This window comes from Chrysemys picta, chromosome 16 (assembly GCF_011386835.1).
Source record: "Chrysemys picta bellii isolate R12L10 chromosome 16, ASM1138683v2, whole genome shotgun sequence".
Lineage (NCBI taxonomy): Eukaryota > Metazoa > Chordata > Testudines > Emydidae > Chrysemys > Chrysemys picta.
The window spans coordinates 19,043,520-19,062,188 of NC_088806.1; the positions used below are offsets into that span (position 1 = coordinate 19,043,520).

Genomic DNA, 18,669 nt, shown 5'->3' on the forward strand with positions numbered 1-18,669 from the left:
GAGGGGCCCTCCGGGCTTAGGATGTCGACCATGGGGTCCTCCTGCTCCACCGTCTCCTCCGCCTGCAACCCCAGATTGAGGGCTACTCGGTGGAGCAGTTCCTGGTGCACCCGATGGTCAATCGGGGGAGGGCCAGACACTGTTGTGCCCGCCACGGCTTCGTCTGGTGAGGAGGAAGAGGTCAGGGCCTTTTGCGCGTCTTCCTCTTCCTGCAACTCCTCACCGACTGGGCGCTCCTCTGGGGCCCGTTCTATGATGTGGGTCTGAGATGGTAACGGGCTCGATGCCGAGTCTGCCCTTTCTCGCTCCGGTGGTCTGGAGACCGTGGCCTCCTTGCGAGAGGGCGGGCGCCACTGCGGAGAGCGGGACCGGTGTCCCGAGGGCCCAGATCTCGGGGTCCTGGATGGGGGGGCCTTGCTGGTAGTAGGCCCAAGGAGTCCAGAATGGCCATTGTCCTGGCTGGCCCCATTGTGGATGCCAAGCGGCTTTGTGGTCCCTACTGGTCTGTGCCCTGTGGGCATATCCGCCGTACCGGCCCGAGTCTGCCTCCGAAACCACGGACGGTGATCTGGAAGGCCACGGCGGTGCCGTGGGATGGTGCCGGTCTGGGGTCGGAAAGTAGTGCCACCGTGACCGGGACTAGCGTCTTGCCGACCTGGACCTGGATCGGTACCGGTGACCACAGGACCGGGAACGACTACGGGTGGTCGGTCTCGGGGATCGTGTAACTGACACGTCCCGGTGCCTACTCGAGTAGGGCTGCTGGGTCGGTGCCGGGCGCTTATTGGGGCTCGATGGCTGTCCGGCTCTCTGCGCGGAGGGAAGTCGGGAGTCCACCGAGGCGGAGCTCGATCGGGACCGGCGCTGTGAACTGTTCCGAGATTGCGACCGTGATGGGCGCACCATTGCCGGCTTGCCTCTGGATGGCAGTCTCGGCGGATCGTCTTTAGTTTGGAGGGGGCCCTCAGCGGACAATTCAATGAGGTCCTTTGCTGCCTCAAATGCGTCCGGGCTGGAGGGCTGTTCCAAAAGCTCCTCCAGCCCTTCCTCCTCACTCGACGTGCCTATCCCGGGGCTCGACGGGCCTGTCGGCGCCGGAGTCTCTGTCACCGGGATCTGTGCCGGGGCCGCAACGGCCTTAGGCGCACTCGAGGTCTTCACGGGCGCTACCCTCTTATGCGGGGAGCGTCCTCGGGCCTTGGGTTGGCCCTTCAATTTTGCCGGCGAAGACGACCGATGCCGGAGGTATTCTCGCTGATTCGGTACCGTGGGCTTAGGGTGCCCCGCCAGCGCCGGATCATGGACCGATGCCGGGGCACTCCGCACCGAGGTTGACGGTGCCATCGAAGTGGAGGTCTGTAACGCCGTCTCCATGAGCAGCTGCTTAAGGCGAAAATCTCTCTCTCTTTCTTAGTCCTGGGCTTGAAAGCCTTACAGACCTTGCAGCGCTCTTTTTGGTGTGCTTCCCCCAGGCAACGGAGACACGAGTCGTGTGGATCGCTTAATGGCATAGGCTTGCGGCACGTGGCACAAGCCTTGAAGCCTTGGGCGTGCGGCATGCCCTGCCGCCCAGGGCCAGTGCCGGGGTTGACCAAACACCTAATACAAAGAAGTTTGAGTATTTCTAAAGAACTGATAACTGCTAAGCTTAACACTAGTTACTAAAGAACTGATAACTGTAAAGATAACACTAACTGCTATGCTAAGGGACACTCTCAGACGAGAGACAGAGTTGTTCCAACACCGCCACGGACGGTAAGAAGGAACTGAGGGAGGGTCGGGCCTGCAGGGATATATATACTCTAGAGCGGGGCGCCGCTCTGGCGGGAGGGGGGACCCTGCCAGCCAGACGGGAGCCGCTGAGGGAAAAAGTTTCCGACGTCCGTGCACGCGGCGCGCGCACACCTAATGTGTAATGGACGTGAACAATCACTCGAAGAAGAACTTAAGTTTTATTAGAGCACTTTCACTAGTGCACATCATTGCTGAGTTGTAACCTTAATTTCCAGTAAATTCTCCAGTTTCATTCACCTCTAAAAGTCGCTGACCATTTCTCCTTTTGGGCTGAAAATCTGCCACACCTCATCTTAACCTAAAGGGTTTTCTTTTCTTTTTTTTTTTTTTTTTGACGAATTTGAGAAGAATCCACACACCCAAATTACAAACATTTAAAATTTAGCTACATGAACATGCTAGCTGGTACATTTCTCAAGATTTGTGATGTCTAACAACAGTTCTTCCTGTGTCCTGTGTGATAAAGTAATGTCACCAGGGAAGATCGACATACACCCCTACTCAGCCTGACTGTTGACAAAAGGGAGCAGGGGTCTTGATCGCTTAATCCCATTCTTTCCTCCTCCCTCCACCCACTAAGGCTGGTGGTTTAAGTACTAGTGCTCGAGGTGGCACAAAACAATTAACAGAGAAAGCAGTGCTACAGCTGTAATTCATAGTATATAAACAGGACCGCTGAGAGCACACAACATAAGCTCTGTTGAGCCATTTAACAGCAAAGATGGCAAAGCGGAGTAGATAATATTGGCTGTTTCGATGCAGTGGTCTTTAAAAAATAGAGAGCCAAAAATAGCAAAGAAGGTATCAACAACATCCGCAGCTTTTAAAGAGCAATACACACCCACTGAAATGAGTGCAGGAAGAGGTGTGTGCCATCTAGTGCAGCCTATGACCTGCAGTCTCAGTCCACTGCTGAACTTGGCTTATCTAGGGCTTGGTCTACACTAAACCCCCAAATCGAACTAAGGTACGCAACTTCAGCTACGTGAATAACGTAGCTGAAGTTGACGTACCTTAGTTCGAACTTACCGCCGTCCAGACCCGGCAGGCAGGCTCCCCCGTCGACTCCGCGTACTCCTCGCGGCGAGCAGGATTACCGGAGTCGACGGGGAGCACTTCTGAGTTCGATGTATCCGTCCAGACTAGACGCGATAAATCGAACCCAGAAGTTCGATTGCCTGCCGCCGAACCAGCGCGGTAAGTATAGACAAGCCCTTAGTAGCACATTGACCCTATTGCTGTATCATCTGAGTTGCTACCTTTTATTACTTTGTAATCAAACAATGTAAGACTTTCATGTCGTTCAGCTGACAAAATCCAAATAGGAGGAAAAAATCCCTGATCCTTAACATGGGGTCTGATTCTCCCCTGCCTTGTGTAGTCCTCACCACTTGTGCAAAGTGGGTGTCAAATGTTACCGGGATGTGATTCCACAAAGTTGGACTACACAGCTTCTCTCCACTCACTTTGCACAGGTATAAGGACTACGCAAGAGGCAGGCTGCGGAGAACAGGGCAGTTGACATGAAAAGCAGTGCTGTGCACTGCACCCTACCTCCATCCATGTGAGGGCAGGCCCACAGTTGATCTTGTTGCCTGCGATGGCTGAGAGCCGTGACAGGTAAGCCATCAGCATCTGGGTGACAAGCTGCAGAGGAAAAGAAAGAACAAGTATAATTATTCGGCTGATATACAAAAGCGGAGCCCCTTTCTCCAAGCTGGCATAGTTGTTGGCAAATTAACTGGTGAGGGAGGTATGAGCAGTTTGCACTGATACTGATTTAGTTCCTAATACAATGGGATTCTAAGGTTTGGAGAAGGAGAGAAATCAGTGCAAATATTGTTCCAGGGATTACACATTTCTATATATGTAAGATGAGAAAGGTTTCTCAGTGAAGGCTAATTGCCAACGCCAAAATATTTTAAGCCCTGAAGTCCTCTGTTTGCTATGCATTTCACATCCAAACAGATTATTTCAATTATGACAATCCAACACATCTGAGAACCATTGAGTAAAACAAAACAGAGGCTGCCATTTCCCCACAGATGTAAAGTGCTTTGGAACGTGGCAAGCCAGAGTGGTGAAACATTCATTTTTCAAACAATAAATGAGGGCTTAAAAAACATCCTTAGTACTGGCCCTTACGACGATGTAAAACGACTTTCACCAAAGACGACCTAGTTGGGTCACTTTGATCTAAGCTATGGAGATAGTATTAAGAAATTCCATGACAGCCTGGAGTCTCCAAGACCAAATAAAACACTGTTGACCCAAAACATCTGTTTTAGCTGTTTAATTTGAAATAAAAATAAAGCAGAAAGAACCACATTCCAAGGTGTGGCAGTATGTTAGATGTCACAGCATCTCCTGTGCACATAGATACTTTGTATCCAACATCATGCTATACAACCTACAACACGTATGTTGGAAAGACAATGGTCCAAACAAATCTCAAAACCTGGATCCCACTGAAGCTAATGTCAACACTCCATCAGTGTCAATGGGTCCACAATTTGGCTTCGTATCGCCACGCTGTCAGATAACAGTCCTGGATCTTGCTGGCTGCACCCAATGGACCTTTCTAAGCCTTCATGGAGCTCCAACAAAGTCAAAAGGGCTCTATGTGGGAGCAGGAGTCTAACCCATATGGAGCATTTTGCAGGACTATTAATCACAAATAGTAGATCCTCAAATCCTTCCTCAGGCCAGGCTCTTACTGACTCCAAATTGCTGCCAAGAGTATTTTTATAGACTGGTCTTTAAATATGTAGTTTCGGAGCCCTTTTTAAAGTAATTTCCACAATATTTTACATGAGGCAAGCTTGCAACAGGCAGAGTGTAATTCCCACCTCCTCTCTCCAATGCCTACATTAACCTCCCAATGCTGGGAATTACTTTAAAAAAAATGTACAAATTCCACTGCCAGCAACTGATGCAGAAAATAATGAGTCTTGAAAGGTCACCGGAGCCAATGCCTACATGATGAGAATGCCACAAAATTAACCTTGGAGCATATTATTCTACTTATTTATTGTTTAATTGCTCCATTCCCATGTCAAATTTAGGAGATTATTATTTTTACGCTGTCTTCAGCAATATCTTGCATCCAATACAAAACCAACCAACCAGTGTAGGTTCCCTGATGAGATATTGGGTGAAATCCTAGACTCGCTGAACGCAGTGTCAAAAACTCACCACTGACTCCAATGGAGCAATGATTTCACCCATTGTCCCCCCTTTCTCCACTCTCTTCCCATTTGGTTTTAAAGGAGTATAGATCCAGATTTACAGATAAAATAGATTTTGCTTTGTATGCCTGAAATGTCTTTAAGCTTTCTTATTTCCCCCTTTTTCAGTCACAGGGCTTATGGGCAGGCAATATTGGCCTCTTGACACTGATAGTCAGGATTTTTCTGCACTCATGTCTTTGCAATGGGACATGTGCTTGCAGCCATCAGGCCAAAAGTGACCTGTGAAATGAAGCAATAGGCATTGTCCATCACTGTAATGCATGCTCTTCACACAGACACTGAGGTTTAACAGAGATGTTTGGTTATGCTTGTTTGATTCAAATAACCTCCTGCAAACTACACATATTATTTTTCCCTCCCAATCTTCCAAAGTGATGCATTGCTTCCTCCAAGCAGATGATTTGGGACACAAACAAACACTTGAAATGATAAACAAAGATTGAGTATGAGGTTGGAAATCTGAAGAGGAATACTATCTGCTTTGACAAAAGGCCAGGGTAAAAGTATTCTAACCAACCAGATTTTAGTTCCAAGGAGTTTTTACAGGTAACTAGCACATTTTTTTATATATATATAAAACCCAAAGCAATTTGTGGTTTATAGATCTAAATTTACTATCCCAAATACTATTTCCTCCTTTAAAACATTACAGGGCTTTAACCACTCAATATTCCTAGCAAATCATCACTGTTGAAGTTAAGTCAGCAAATATTCATGTCATTGAAAATGTTTCCAAACATATAGTAAAATTCTGATCTAAGTAATTGACAGTACAGCATAGATTAAAAGTCTGATTTTCCTTTCTTTGCATTCTCCATAACCATTCTGCATTTAGCAATGCAGTCATTTATACTAATTTGCAAAGCACTTTCCTTTGTTAAGATGAGGAGGAATGTTCCAATTACTTTTCTAATCAACTCCCAAAATCTAATTCAGAATCCAAAAACTTCTGCTTTTTAAAAGCTGTGAAGAAAACCCAAACCATCCTCTGTTCATTTGTAGTAGTTCTGAGTCTGATCAGAGCTTTCTCTGCTAACGGGGTTCACATTTTACCTCTGGACTGTCCTTCAGGGCATCGGAGCGGGGTAGCTCTGAGAGCTGAGAGAAACGCCGATCATAGATACACAGGTGGAGATGTTTATCGAGGACTCTGAAATCTTCATAACTCCGTTTCACAATCCAGCTCTTGCCCTGCATAGAGAGAGAAAAGCACCACATCAGTCCACTTTGATCAGGGGCATAAAATGACACTCCTAGCAGAAGCAAAGGGAGGCACTGCTTTCTTTGCTGCTAGTCTTCCCTTATGTAATACCTGGGTGTAAATAAAGGATGCCCAGTTATTTTTATTTTAAGCTTTAGCATGGAACAGTTTAAAAACAGAGTGAAATAAGTTCACTCCTCCAACTTCAGTGTACACAAAATCTACGCCAATGGGAGGGGTTCTCTCATTGGTGTAGGTAATCCACCTCCCCGAGAGGCAGTAGCTAGGTCGACAGAAGAATTCTTATGTCGACCTAGCCTAGGGGTTCTCAAACTGGGGGTCAGGACCCCTCAGGGGGTCACAAGGTTATTACATGGGGGGTCGCGAGCTGTCAGCCTCCACCCCAAACCCCGCTTTGCTTCCAGCATTTTCAATGGTGTTAAATATATAAACAAGTGTTTTTCATTTATAAGGGGGGGGGGGGTCACACTCAGAGGCTTGCAATTTGAAAGGGGTCACCAGTAAAAAAGTTTGAGAATCACTGATCTAGCCTGTCTACACAGGGTCTTAGGGTCAGTTTAATTATGCTGGTCAAGGGTGTGGATTTTTCACTCTCCTGACTGACGTAGTTAAACCAACCTAATTTTCTAGTGTAGATCAGGCCAGTAATGTTATACCAGAGCTAAATTTGCTTTATTAACTCTAAAAGACCTACATAAAACCAGTTTGTTCCCTCTGCCTACCTAACAAGGTTTTCATACTGTGCCCACCTGCCAGGGGATGTGACTATGTGCCAGTGAAAATGTAAATTACAAGAAGCTGTTAAAGGTGTTAGAGCTTAGTGGTTGCAGTGGGGCTCTGCAGAGACCCAAAAGTCCACCAGCACAGATCTGATGGCAGGATTGGGGCCTGTACTATTTGTGGCAGAGTTTACAGGACAAAGCCTCAGCTGAAATCAGTGCAGCTAAGATAATTTACGTGAGCTGCGCATCTGTCCCTAAGTATATCATTTTCCCAGTTAAAAACATTGACAAAATGCATTTCATAACCATGCAGTAAATTGCGTAACTACAGTTCCAAGGGTTAAGTTTTCATTCTGCTGCATCCAGAGACAAGGAAGCAAAATGCTACCATAGCAACAAGGTGTAATTTACTTTTGTGAAACCTTTAATACACAAGTCCCATATTCTAAGTGCTTCATGGGCTATTACAATCAATAACAACTGCTGCACTAATACGGAAGTTTACAGCTTCAAAGCACTTTATGAACCATAATTAATCCGCTCAACACTCTTCTGAGGGAGGTAAGGTGATGTTACCTCCAGTTTACAGACTGGAAAACTGAAGCAGGAACTAAGGACCAACCGAACCCTCACAATGTCCCGTTCCATGTGCAAGCCACACTTCTTTGACCTGCCTTTTCCAATACAAACAAAAAGCAGCATGGAGATGTTTTTTAAAAAAATCCCTACAAAACAAAAACTACACTGAGCACGTAATTCTCCCCCTGGGGAGATGAGGAGAAAAAACAACTAACATATGGCAGATGTTATTCCCATCACTTAATGCATGACTGGAAAGTACTCACATACTACAGTGATGAAGGCAATATAAAAATTCCAGAAGAACAGAATCACAGAGTGGATAAGTGAATTACTCAGGGTCACCACCAGGCTCTTATATAGTGCTTTTCATCAGCAGATCTCAAAGCGCTTTATTTCACATAATGAGGTAGTGCAGTGCTATTATCCCCATTGCGCAGAGGTACAGAGAGGTTAAGTAACTTAGCCAAGGTCATACTGGAAGCTTGTGACAGAGCAGGGAATCAAACCCAGGTCTCCCAAGACCTAGACTAGTATCCTAGACACTGAACCAGCAAGCCCATGGGAAAGAGCCAGGGATTAAAACTGGAGAAAGATGCATAAGAACAGTCAATACACACAATGGCAAGATACATGGTACAGTGGGTGAAGTGGGATTTGAGACTCAACCACCACCAAAGAAAATCAGAACTTGTCACCTTATTTATTTATGTTTTAAAATCAAAGAGGTACATTTATAGATCTGCTGGAATTAAGTGTCCAAAATATTGCCAATGGGCCAAAGACTGCCCCTGGAGATCTAGATTCTAGACTGTGGCTTCCTTCCCCTGTAGCCCAAAAGGGGCCGCCAACGCAGAATACAGACAACTTCATACAAGCAGCCTTTTGCTGAGACCAAGACAGAGGACCGCCTGCAAGGATCTGCAGTCTTCACAGGTCCAGGAGCTCTCTATTAAAGATTAAGCTGGGTAAAACAAAATGAAAAATCAATAAAAGAAACCGAATACTTACTAGTATCATGCCCACCACTTCAAAGTTTCTTTCTCAAATAAGACAAACATTTTTACATTTATGGCTGTGTTTTATCTCAGCCAAAGTAAGTGACCTAAGGAAACCTTATTGCCTCAAAACAGCCCATCCTATCCTGACTATTCTTAAGATGGTCTCACATGCTAGCTGAGGATAAATGTCCACTCTGAAACCCGGGATTTGCCTAATTTTTTCAGTATCATAATTTGCTATTTTTAGCTGTTACATCCAAATTTTATTTGCCAAATTTTATTTGCAGGTATCACTTTTATGGCAGTTAATACAGAGAGGTTCTACAGAAGCCATAAATCCAGCCCCTTAATCTCATCCATAGCACTAGCTATTTTCTGTCTAAATCGTTTATGACATTCAAAGCTCCAGACAACCAGTATCGTACTAAAACTCCACTTTCATACCACAAGCATCAGTCAGTATTTCAGAAGCCCAAAGAGGTGGCTCTGTATCTCTCAAAGCAAGTTAACAACATGACCCTCAGTGAGCAATGTCTGGTCACCCCGTACCAAAAAAATCAAGAAATTGTTGCACTGCTGTAGTTTGTTTCTGCCAGCTGCATTTTAACAGGACATGCCCATAAAGTCCTGAAGGCTACTTGTTCAAAGGACAAGAAGTCATCCCAACATGCCTCACCCCTTGATTATTACTGTGTCATTAATGACAATGCACGAATTGGGTTTGTTTAGTTTGGAAAAGAGAAGACTGAGAGGGGACATGATAGCAGTTTTCAGGTATCTAAAAGGGTGTCATAAGGAGGAGAGAGAAAACTTGTTCACCTTAGCCTCTAAGGATAGAACAAGAAGCAATGGGCTTAAACTGCAGCAAGGGAGGTCTAGGTTGGACATTAGGAAAAAGTTCCTAACTGTCAGGGTGGTTAAACACTGGAACAAATTGCCTAGGGAGGTTGTGGAATCTCCATCTCTGGAGATATTTAAGAGTAGGTTAGATAAATGTCTATCAGGGATGGTCTAGACAGTATTTGGTCCTGCCATGCGGGCAGGGGACTGGACTCGATGACCTCTCGAGGTCCCTTCCAGTCCTAGAATCTATGAATCTATATGCCTCCCTGATATCTTATCCTTAAATACTGGCCTGCTGCAGGTATGCAGTGTCTCTCAGTCGTAATTAAGATTAAAAGACATGAATTTACAAGACACGAATTGCTGGGGTCAGCAAACACTACTGTACTGAGCAGTAGTGTGCGCTGAATTGGAAGAGAACAAATGAAGAGAACAATTTTTTTTTTTTAATGGAACAGATTCTACATCCTGAGAGCAACTAGGCTACTGATAGTTACTAAATTTAACAGATTAATGTATGGATGGATTCTACACTCACTGGACTCTCTCTAACCTCAACCTCCATCAGAACAATGGGCACCCCCCTTTGACAGAACAAGGGTGACTCGGATGTGTAAATACAGAAAGGTTTGTCAGGGTAGTGCTTCACAAACCGTTGCCTCGAAAAACCTGTTCCAATGCAGTAAGAGCAAATATATCCTTAAACTCTAAGGCTTTGAGCCTGCAAAAACTTACACATGTTAATTTTACATATGTGAGTAAATTAATGGAGATATCCTATCTCCTAGAACTGGAAGAGACCTTGAAAGGTCATCGAGTCCAGCCCCCTGCCTTCACTAGCAGGACCAAGTACTGATTTTGCCCCAGATCCCTAAGTTGCCCCTCAAGGATTGAACTCATAACCCCGGGTTTAGCAGGCCAATGCTCAAACCACTGAGCTATCCCTCCTCCCCAATGTAGCTGCAATGAATAATTCTTTGCAGGATTGAGGCCTAAATAGTTAATGTTTAAGAAAAAAAAAGTACAGAGGCATGTTTCTTTAGGATGCAGTTTAATTTCACAGGCAGGAAATCTTTGCAGCTGGCTAGCAAGGAACTGGACACCATTTAGGGAGGCTGTGTGCCATTACCGCATCTGATCACATCTCCAGTGGGTGGTCAATTCAAATTAAATCAGCTTCCTGGACCATTTTCCCAGGATAAAACAAGTAGTAAGGTATCTGACTTAAGCTCCCAGGCAGAATTCTAGAGTTACAGGACAATTGCGAACCAGTGATACATTAATCACATCAAAAATAGCATCATACTCTTCGATACTGACAACAACAACAAAAGAAGTTGTATGTTTTATTCCACTTTGCTTCCAAAGTGCCAAAAGGGTGTGCAGAAGTAAATTGTTTTATTCAGCGATTTATTGAAACCATAGAAACGAGAAACAGAAAATAACTATTAACGCAGCCTGACGGTGCCGACTTCATGTTTGCCAGTGCAGGTTTTATAGCAAAGCTAAGCAACGTGCTGCTAAAACACATTGAAAAGTAAGAGTGACATCTTTTCATTGTAGCTGGTCTCCCTAAATGGTTCCTCAATGTCCATTCCTACTCACCTGCTAGTTTCCCCATCGTCTGCTTTTGTTTGTTTCTCGTTTTTCACTTTGATGTCTGGCTGACCCGGATTCAGAAAAGCTGCTTTGGTCAGAACATTTAGGCATATGGTTAACTTTAAACACATGCTTGAATCCTACTGAAGGGGACATAGGCATGTGCTTAAGTATTTTCCTGGATCAGGGCCTGTGTCTGCGAATCCAGGAACTGTTCACTTCCAAGGAGTCATGCCTGTTCAGAAATCACAACCTCGCCCTTCCCCACTCACTGCTGTGTGAGATTTATAATACTCTCTGCTCCGAGGGCAGGGTAAAATTTCAGGGCATTGCATGAAGCTTATTTCTCACACTTTAGCTCAGTGAGAAAAAACGTCATGCTAAACATGATTATAGATTACTGAACTGACTCTTTAATATCCACTGTGCCAGAGACTTGAACCTTCCATTAGTGAGACCATTATGCTGTATGAAGTTCATAAGGTGCTATTCATGCTGTACATTTAGAGGGACAAAGATTCATAGCCATCGCCCCTCAAACCAATACTTTTAGCTCCTCGTCTCAATGGCATAAGAGGGATGACAGGTAGCCACAGCCAGAAAGGGTTGTGCATATTCTCATAACCCCGATTCATTTGGTGATATTTCCTCTAAGATGTCAACACACAGTAGCAACTTTCTTTTTTATTTTCAAGTTAAGAGCACACAATGCTTGAGGGGGCCTTACAGCTGGCTTCATTAGTGATGGAATTACACTGCTGTGCCTTCCTGTTATTGTTTGTCTGGGGGAAAAAGCAAATGATCTTTTTCTCTCTCATATTTGTAAGCCATTTCACTCCCACCCCACAGTAAAGCAGCACTTCAAACCATATGGCTGGTCTCCTCTCCATTGAGGGTCTGATCACTTCTGAGAGCAGCTCTCAGAAGCTAAATACAGGAATAGTTTTAGTGCTGGCTTAGCTGTCTTCACTTAGGCTAGGTCTATACTACCCGCCTGAATCGGCGGGTAGAAATCGACCTCTCGGGGATCGATTTATCGCGTCCCGTTGGGACGCGACAATCGATCCCCGAATCGGCGCTCTAACTCCACCAGCGGAGGTGGTAGTAAGCGCCGCCGACAAAAAGCCGCAGAAGTCGATTTTGCTGCCGTCCTCACAACGGGGTAAGTCGGCTGTGATACGTCGAATTCAGCTACGCTATTCACGTAGCTGAATTTGCGTATCTTAAATCGACTCCCCCCTGTAGTGTAGATGTACCCTTAGACTCTGGCAAGCAGCAGCACTCCCCCATTTACAGTCTGAATTGTCTATAATCAGTTGTGCTTTTGGTGAAGTGAACCACCAAGAAAAAACAGGTTGCCCCATTCTCCAGATATGCGAAATATACTGCCAAAAATAAAAGCACCGTCTTTCCACCAGGATTGTTATTTGGGGAAAGGTCCCGTTCGCAACAAACAATAACACTAATTACACTTGGAACTTTTATAATTTCTTCAAACTTATAAACACAAAACACGGAGATGCCCAACCATTAAAACAGAGACTGGGACCCACCTCCCCCCCTATTTATGACCACATGTCAAATCATGTGCTTCCAGGTATGGCAGTCGGGATGTGACTCTCTAGTCCCATCAATAAAACGCCAAACTAACCAGACAGGTTGCTACTGAGCCCCAGGATATGTTGTCCCAGAGATTGGACATGCACTCTCCACAGTGTCTCCGTGAATTTTTTTTGTTTTGTTTTTATAGATGGGGAGATTGTTCTTTTTAGGTTCAGATTCTCAGGCATCCAGAATTCCTGATAGAAATCATGAAATTACATGGGCACCCTATGTATAATGTCCGTCAACATGGAGACAGAGATAGGAAAACGAGAAAAAAGTAACTGCTAAAAGACAGTTGGCTCTGACCCTAGAGTAAGAAAACTGAATAGTAAGGAGCTGGAAAGATGCCAGAATCCAACTGGAGGGTTTTACTCTGCCACAGGGATGATTGACAGCTATCTGGGTTTTAGGGTCTGGATGTTAATCCACCACGACCCTTCCTCCCTTTATTGCAAATCACAGTGGAAAATGGCTTAGAAAATTAGAACACAGAACAAACCTGATAAAATCCACTACTTATAGTTTATTCAGGAAGTGTTTCCATCTGGTGCTATAGGTGGCTTTATCAAGGTTTAAGTCTGTGTACTGAAATCTCTCAGATGATTTCACACTTTCTAATCTAATACTACAACTTTCCGGAAATTGAACGTAACTGTAAAACTAACACAAAGTGAGTGGAGTTTGACTGAGGCAGACGAAGTAGCTTGTCAGTAAAGTCTATCCTCTGCTCAGAATGGAATATGAAGAGGAGCTTGCTCTCAATTTTGTGTGTGTTAAATTATGTGGCAAGCCATCCCATGAATTCAGAAAACAGGTAGAAAATTGCTTAATCTAGCATGATTGGCTGGGCATGTTTCCAATGAGCTGCAAAGATGGAAGAGTAAAGTTCCACTATCAATCTCTGTTTCCCATGTAGGACTTGCCTACACAGGAATTCCAAAGTGAGTTACGCTAAAGCGAACGAAGGCCATTTTACTTCTGAATGAGACCGTCTACACAGGGGCGGAGGCGCGCTGATGTGCTTTATCTGATGTATTTTAAATTCACACCTTTAGTTAATGTAGCTTAACTTTCCTGAGGGCCGGTCTATACTACAAAGTTAGGTCAGCTTAACTACATTGCTCAGTATCAGAGGGGTAGCCGTGTTAGTCTGAATCTGTAAAAAGCAACAGAGGGTCCTGTGGCACCTTTGAGACTAACAGAAAGTTCTGTTAGTCTCAAAGGTGCCACAGGACCCTCTGTTGCTTTTTACATTGCTCAGGACTACGAAAAATGTCATGCCTTGTGTGATGTCATTAAGCTGGCCTAAGCCCCAGTGTACAGAATGCTAGGTTGATGGAAGAATTCTCGGAGAGGTGGACTTAGTACAGTGACAGAAGAACCCCTCCCATCGCTGTAGGAAGTGTCTACACTACAGCAACAGCTGTGTTTCTAGTCTAGACATACCCTCAGTGTTCCCATGTAGACATGCCCTTAGTATCTGCAGCAGCCCCTGAAGGACAGTTTAGAAATAACATGAATGGCCTCTAGAGATTCCCATGCTGATACTGGGAGACTGTGGATGAATGATGGGGAGAGAAACCAATGGGCTTTAAAAAGGATTGAATGATGACAAACCTCAGGACTCCATTCGGAGTAGCGCAGGATGGACCAGGGAAGGAAGCTATGGCAAGTCAGAGAAGGGGAATGCTCACATTACCCAGGCTGTCAGACATGGAAGGGACATAAGAAAGACCAACATATTTGCTTGGTGCATCCTGAGCGGCCTTATTACATTATTAAATCTTTAACATATGAACAACACAGCAAAGTTAATTAATTATAAACAGGCAAATGTGAAGATTTTCATACGAACCACTAACTTCACTTGGACTCTCTCTCCCAAAACACCTCCTCTATTTCTCCTCCGGCCCCTCACAAACCCACTTCCATGCACCGCTTGATTCCAAATGGGACCAGAAGCAGATACATTGAGAAGATACTTGGATGACTAGGCTCCCACTCTTTCTGGCCCAAATTAAAGCAACAGAAATCTACTGAGGACTGTTCTCTTCTGAGTTCCAACCCATTCTGGAGAAAAACAGGGTCAGATAAGCAGATAGGATGAGTATGCAGAGTTGGGTGTGCTAATCTGAAATGAGCAACTGAACCTTTTGAATGTTCCCTCATCACTCAAAGGAATAAGCTTTACAAGAAATATCCAGCCACCAGGCAAATGTTCTGTCTAGTGTTTTCTGGGGGCAATTATTTTGCGGAGTTGCAAAGGAACAGGAGCATATAAACAGTGGAACATACAAACAATGCATAGCATCTGAAGCTCTGATGCTCAAATGTTGTCTTCTGAATAAGCCTGTTTCGGGAAAAGCAGAGACCTAAAGCTCTTGCAATTTGAAATGAGATTTACATCTCTCACTGCTTTAATAAAACTCCCTTCCATCCTTATGACTGGTAATTTAAACACGCCAATACCAATAATCTCCTTAGTGAAATTATATGGTAAGAGAAATGGGTCAGAGAGACATGGGGGAGAAAGGGAAGAGAGAAAGCTGTGGCAGGAGACTGCATTTCTACACATCAGAAAATAAATTCAGAACCCAATGTGAGCTTGCACCGCACAGGAAATGCTTCAAAGCCACCAACAAGATTGACTGCTAAGTAATGGGAATGAAAACCCTACCCATCTAAAGGTATCAAGGCAGTGAATAAATGGATATCTTCTTCTAGATTACTACACACACATTTTTATTACATATATTTAAACAGAATAATGCATTTACCCTGTCTTTTCTCCTGGACGTGTAAGATACTACAGGAGTAAAGCACTTTTCATAACGTGCTTTACAAAGGTGAAGTAAGCACCATTACCAGCTATTTGACAAATGGGTAACTTTGAAAGTGACTTGCCCAAGGTGACCCACAGAGACAGCGGCAGAGCTGGAAATGGTACTCAGGTTTCTTGATTCTCACTTCCATGTCTCATCCACTAAACCAAGCTGTCTCCATTAAAAAAAAAAAAAAAACCCACAAGACTGAAGCACATTATTTACTAAAACTAATTTCCAGGGAGAAAATCTACTAAAAATAGTTGAGCTTTCAAAAAACTTTTGTTTCAAAAAATCAGTTACGGTTGCTAGCTTTATGCGCTGCTGTCACTTATCACATTATTTACAAAAAACAGTCACTTAAATGCATGGAAATGATTAGACATGATATATTTGACACTGCTCACATCACAAACACACAACTTATTCCTGTCAAATACAAATAAGTGCACATTTCATTATAAGAGAATGGGAAACAAGGATTTTCAAAATGTTTGCCAGACATTACCACCATTATCCCTCTAGCTTGATTTCCCAAAGATATTTCACAAGTTAAGGGTATAGATAAAAAATAAATTAGGCTGAAATAAACATGATGTGCTGTCATCACAGTCTGAAGTCAGTGAGCACCTGCCTCTATCTGCATTTGGGAAGCATGAACAGCAAGAATAAGCATTTGTGCAGCTACTGTCCTCCCCTTCCTCAAAATCCACTCATTTTCCTTGTTGTTGTCTTTCTGTTTTGGCCACTCAGAGACCCCTAATCCCGCATGTTCTGCCTGAGTGAATCCTAATGGGTCAATGGGGTATGAGGAAGGTTCAGGGGTTCACCTGTGCAGCACACCTTGCAGAAACAGAGCTCTAGGACTGGATGGTAAACTTGTCACAGCAGTGGGCGTGTCCTCTGAAGAAAGGCTCTGTGTAGCTTGAAAGCTGTCTCTCTCACCAGCAAACATTGGTCCAATAAAAGATACTTCTCCCATCTTGTCTGCCATTTTTTGAGCACATACAAATAAATAAATCTGCCGAAGCACCCATATTAATTTATGAGAGATGCTGCAGAGAATGGACACTTCCTAGGGCATTTTAAAGGCCAGAAAGCATCACCAACTAACAGCCCTTTCAAAGCTGTACATGATAAGTCAAGAAAAGAGGCAGTGGGGTAGGACATTAAATACAGCGCACATATCAGAAGAAATCCAGGAAGGTTTGCAGAAGTTTTGTAACCAGGGCAGTAGCCAAGTTGGAAAAATAGCTGCTTTTTTGGCAACCGCACACATTGGTTTTTAAGAAGAAACAGATTGCGTAGTGGCACCAAGACCTAAAAGATGGAACATTTAAGGTATGATATTTTTAACGACTAACTCCACAAATGGGGACTTTTTAAAGGTGAGCCACAAAGCTTAAATAAAATAAATAAATAAAAATAAAATGTCTTAAGACCACAAATCAACACAAAATGTCTGTTTAAAAAACAAACATATAAGAAAATCAATTTATTTTCCCCTTATCTATGACTGGGCTCTCTCACTTGTACTTTTCAGATTTGTGATCCTGTTTTTACTCCTCTATTTTCTGTTAATTGGATCTTTCAGGGGGGCAGGGGAGTCAAAGGAAGGGGAGAGAACATATTTCAAGACCCAAGTGGTCTGTCCTTGCACAAGTTCTTTGAGTTTTAAGATGCCATTATATTTGTGCTAGCTGATTCCCTATTTAGATCTTTATGTTTTCATTAAATGTTTCTTAGGTCCCTATCGACAGGCACTGGTACTGAGTGAGGAGACCAGGGTTCTATCCCTGGCTTTGCTACTGACAAGCTATAGAGTTCTCTGTGCTCCAGCTATCTCACCTTAACATGGGAGTAGAACACTACACTTCCTCCCCATGGTGAGGTGAGGATTAATTCATTTCCTTTCAGAGGGCTTATTCTGAAACCAGCTAGCTTCTTTACCACTGCGAACATCCCAGCAGCAGCCCATTTGAGGGACATTCTTCCTCCAATGCTTCTCGGTGGCCAGATTCATGCTACTTTTCTCCTCCTCTCTTTCTCAGCTGACACCAAGTAACAACTAAACACCCTATGACTGCCTCACAACTTCCCTGTGCTTTTCTAAAACAGGTAAGTTCCTATCCAATAAGTTACGGGGAATGGATGGAATGCAATAATGACAATCACACCAGTGTTCTTCCCTTTCCTCATTCAAGGACAAGCATGTTCTTCTCAAGGTCCGACTGCATTAATAATGTCACTACATCCCTAATAATTGTCTTTGTGGATTTGATTCAGATTAGCCAAATTGTGATGTCCAAGGGGGATTTCTTGGTTATATAGTATAAATAGACACTTTAGAGTAACCCCCACGCTAGGCTGCTGCAAGACTATCTGGAAGGCTGTTTCCCAAAGTACAAATGTTGACATCTCCCTGAAAGAAAACTGGTTACTCTGTTTAAGGCTCTCGTTGACCTGCCAGCCAGGGTAGAAGAAAGTGAAAGCTGCCAAGAGTAACATGTCCTCTGTACAATGGTGAAACACTCCTAGGTCAGCACAGTTGCTAGGATATACAACTCTTCCTGATTTCCATGGAACAGTCCCAGCTCGGATGGTTCTATCCTGCAACCTTGTCCTGGAAGCTGTTGGCCACCAATCCACTTTGGGGCCAGCACATCTTCATTTCATCAACTGCACCTTGGTGCACATCATGATGCAAGAACTCCCTCGTGAAGTCAAAAGGAAGAAGGTAGAGACCCCACTGCACGCAATCCAAGAATACAGCGTTACCTGCTACTCGCAGTAACATTTCAGTCTGCGTGGTTCTTCAATACTAATCGCAACACAATAGTGGCCACCTGTTATAACAGCCAAAAAAAAATTACAGCTCCATTTATTGCAAGTCTCAGGCTATCTGGTGTTTTTCTTAAAGCCCCAGCTCCTGGAATCAGGCAGTTACATGAAAATCTCAGCTTTCATTAAAAAAAATGAAATTTAAGGTCTTAGCCCTCATGGTTATGGATAAAAAGCTAAAAACATGACCCCTAACAGCTCAAAGAACAGAAGACATATAAAAAGAATGAATTTTTAATTATATACATATTTTACCTGCAATCTCATGCATATCAACACACTTTAAATATCTTAAGGACCACTATGGCTTTGTCTACATGGGAAAAATTGAACAGTATCAGCTGTTCCGGTATATTTTAGCTATTCTGGAATAACTATCCTGTGTGGACA

The 18,669-nt window shown here is 43.9% G+C and overlaps 1 protein-coding gene across 1 annotated transcript in view; it reads right to left on the minus strand.

Annotated features, from left to right (window-relative positions):
* ARHGAP32 (Rho GTPase activating protein 32) overlaps nucleotides 1-18,669 on the minus strand; it is a 410,242-nt gene that overhangs the window by 113,976 nt on the left and 277,597 nt on the right. Inside the window, 2 exon segments of the mRNA XM_042851949.2 lie at nucleotides 3,349-3,441; nucleotides 6,099-6,236. Coding sequence (XP_042707883.2) covers nucleotides 3,349-3,441; nucleotides 6,099-6,236 — 231 coding nt within the window.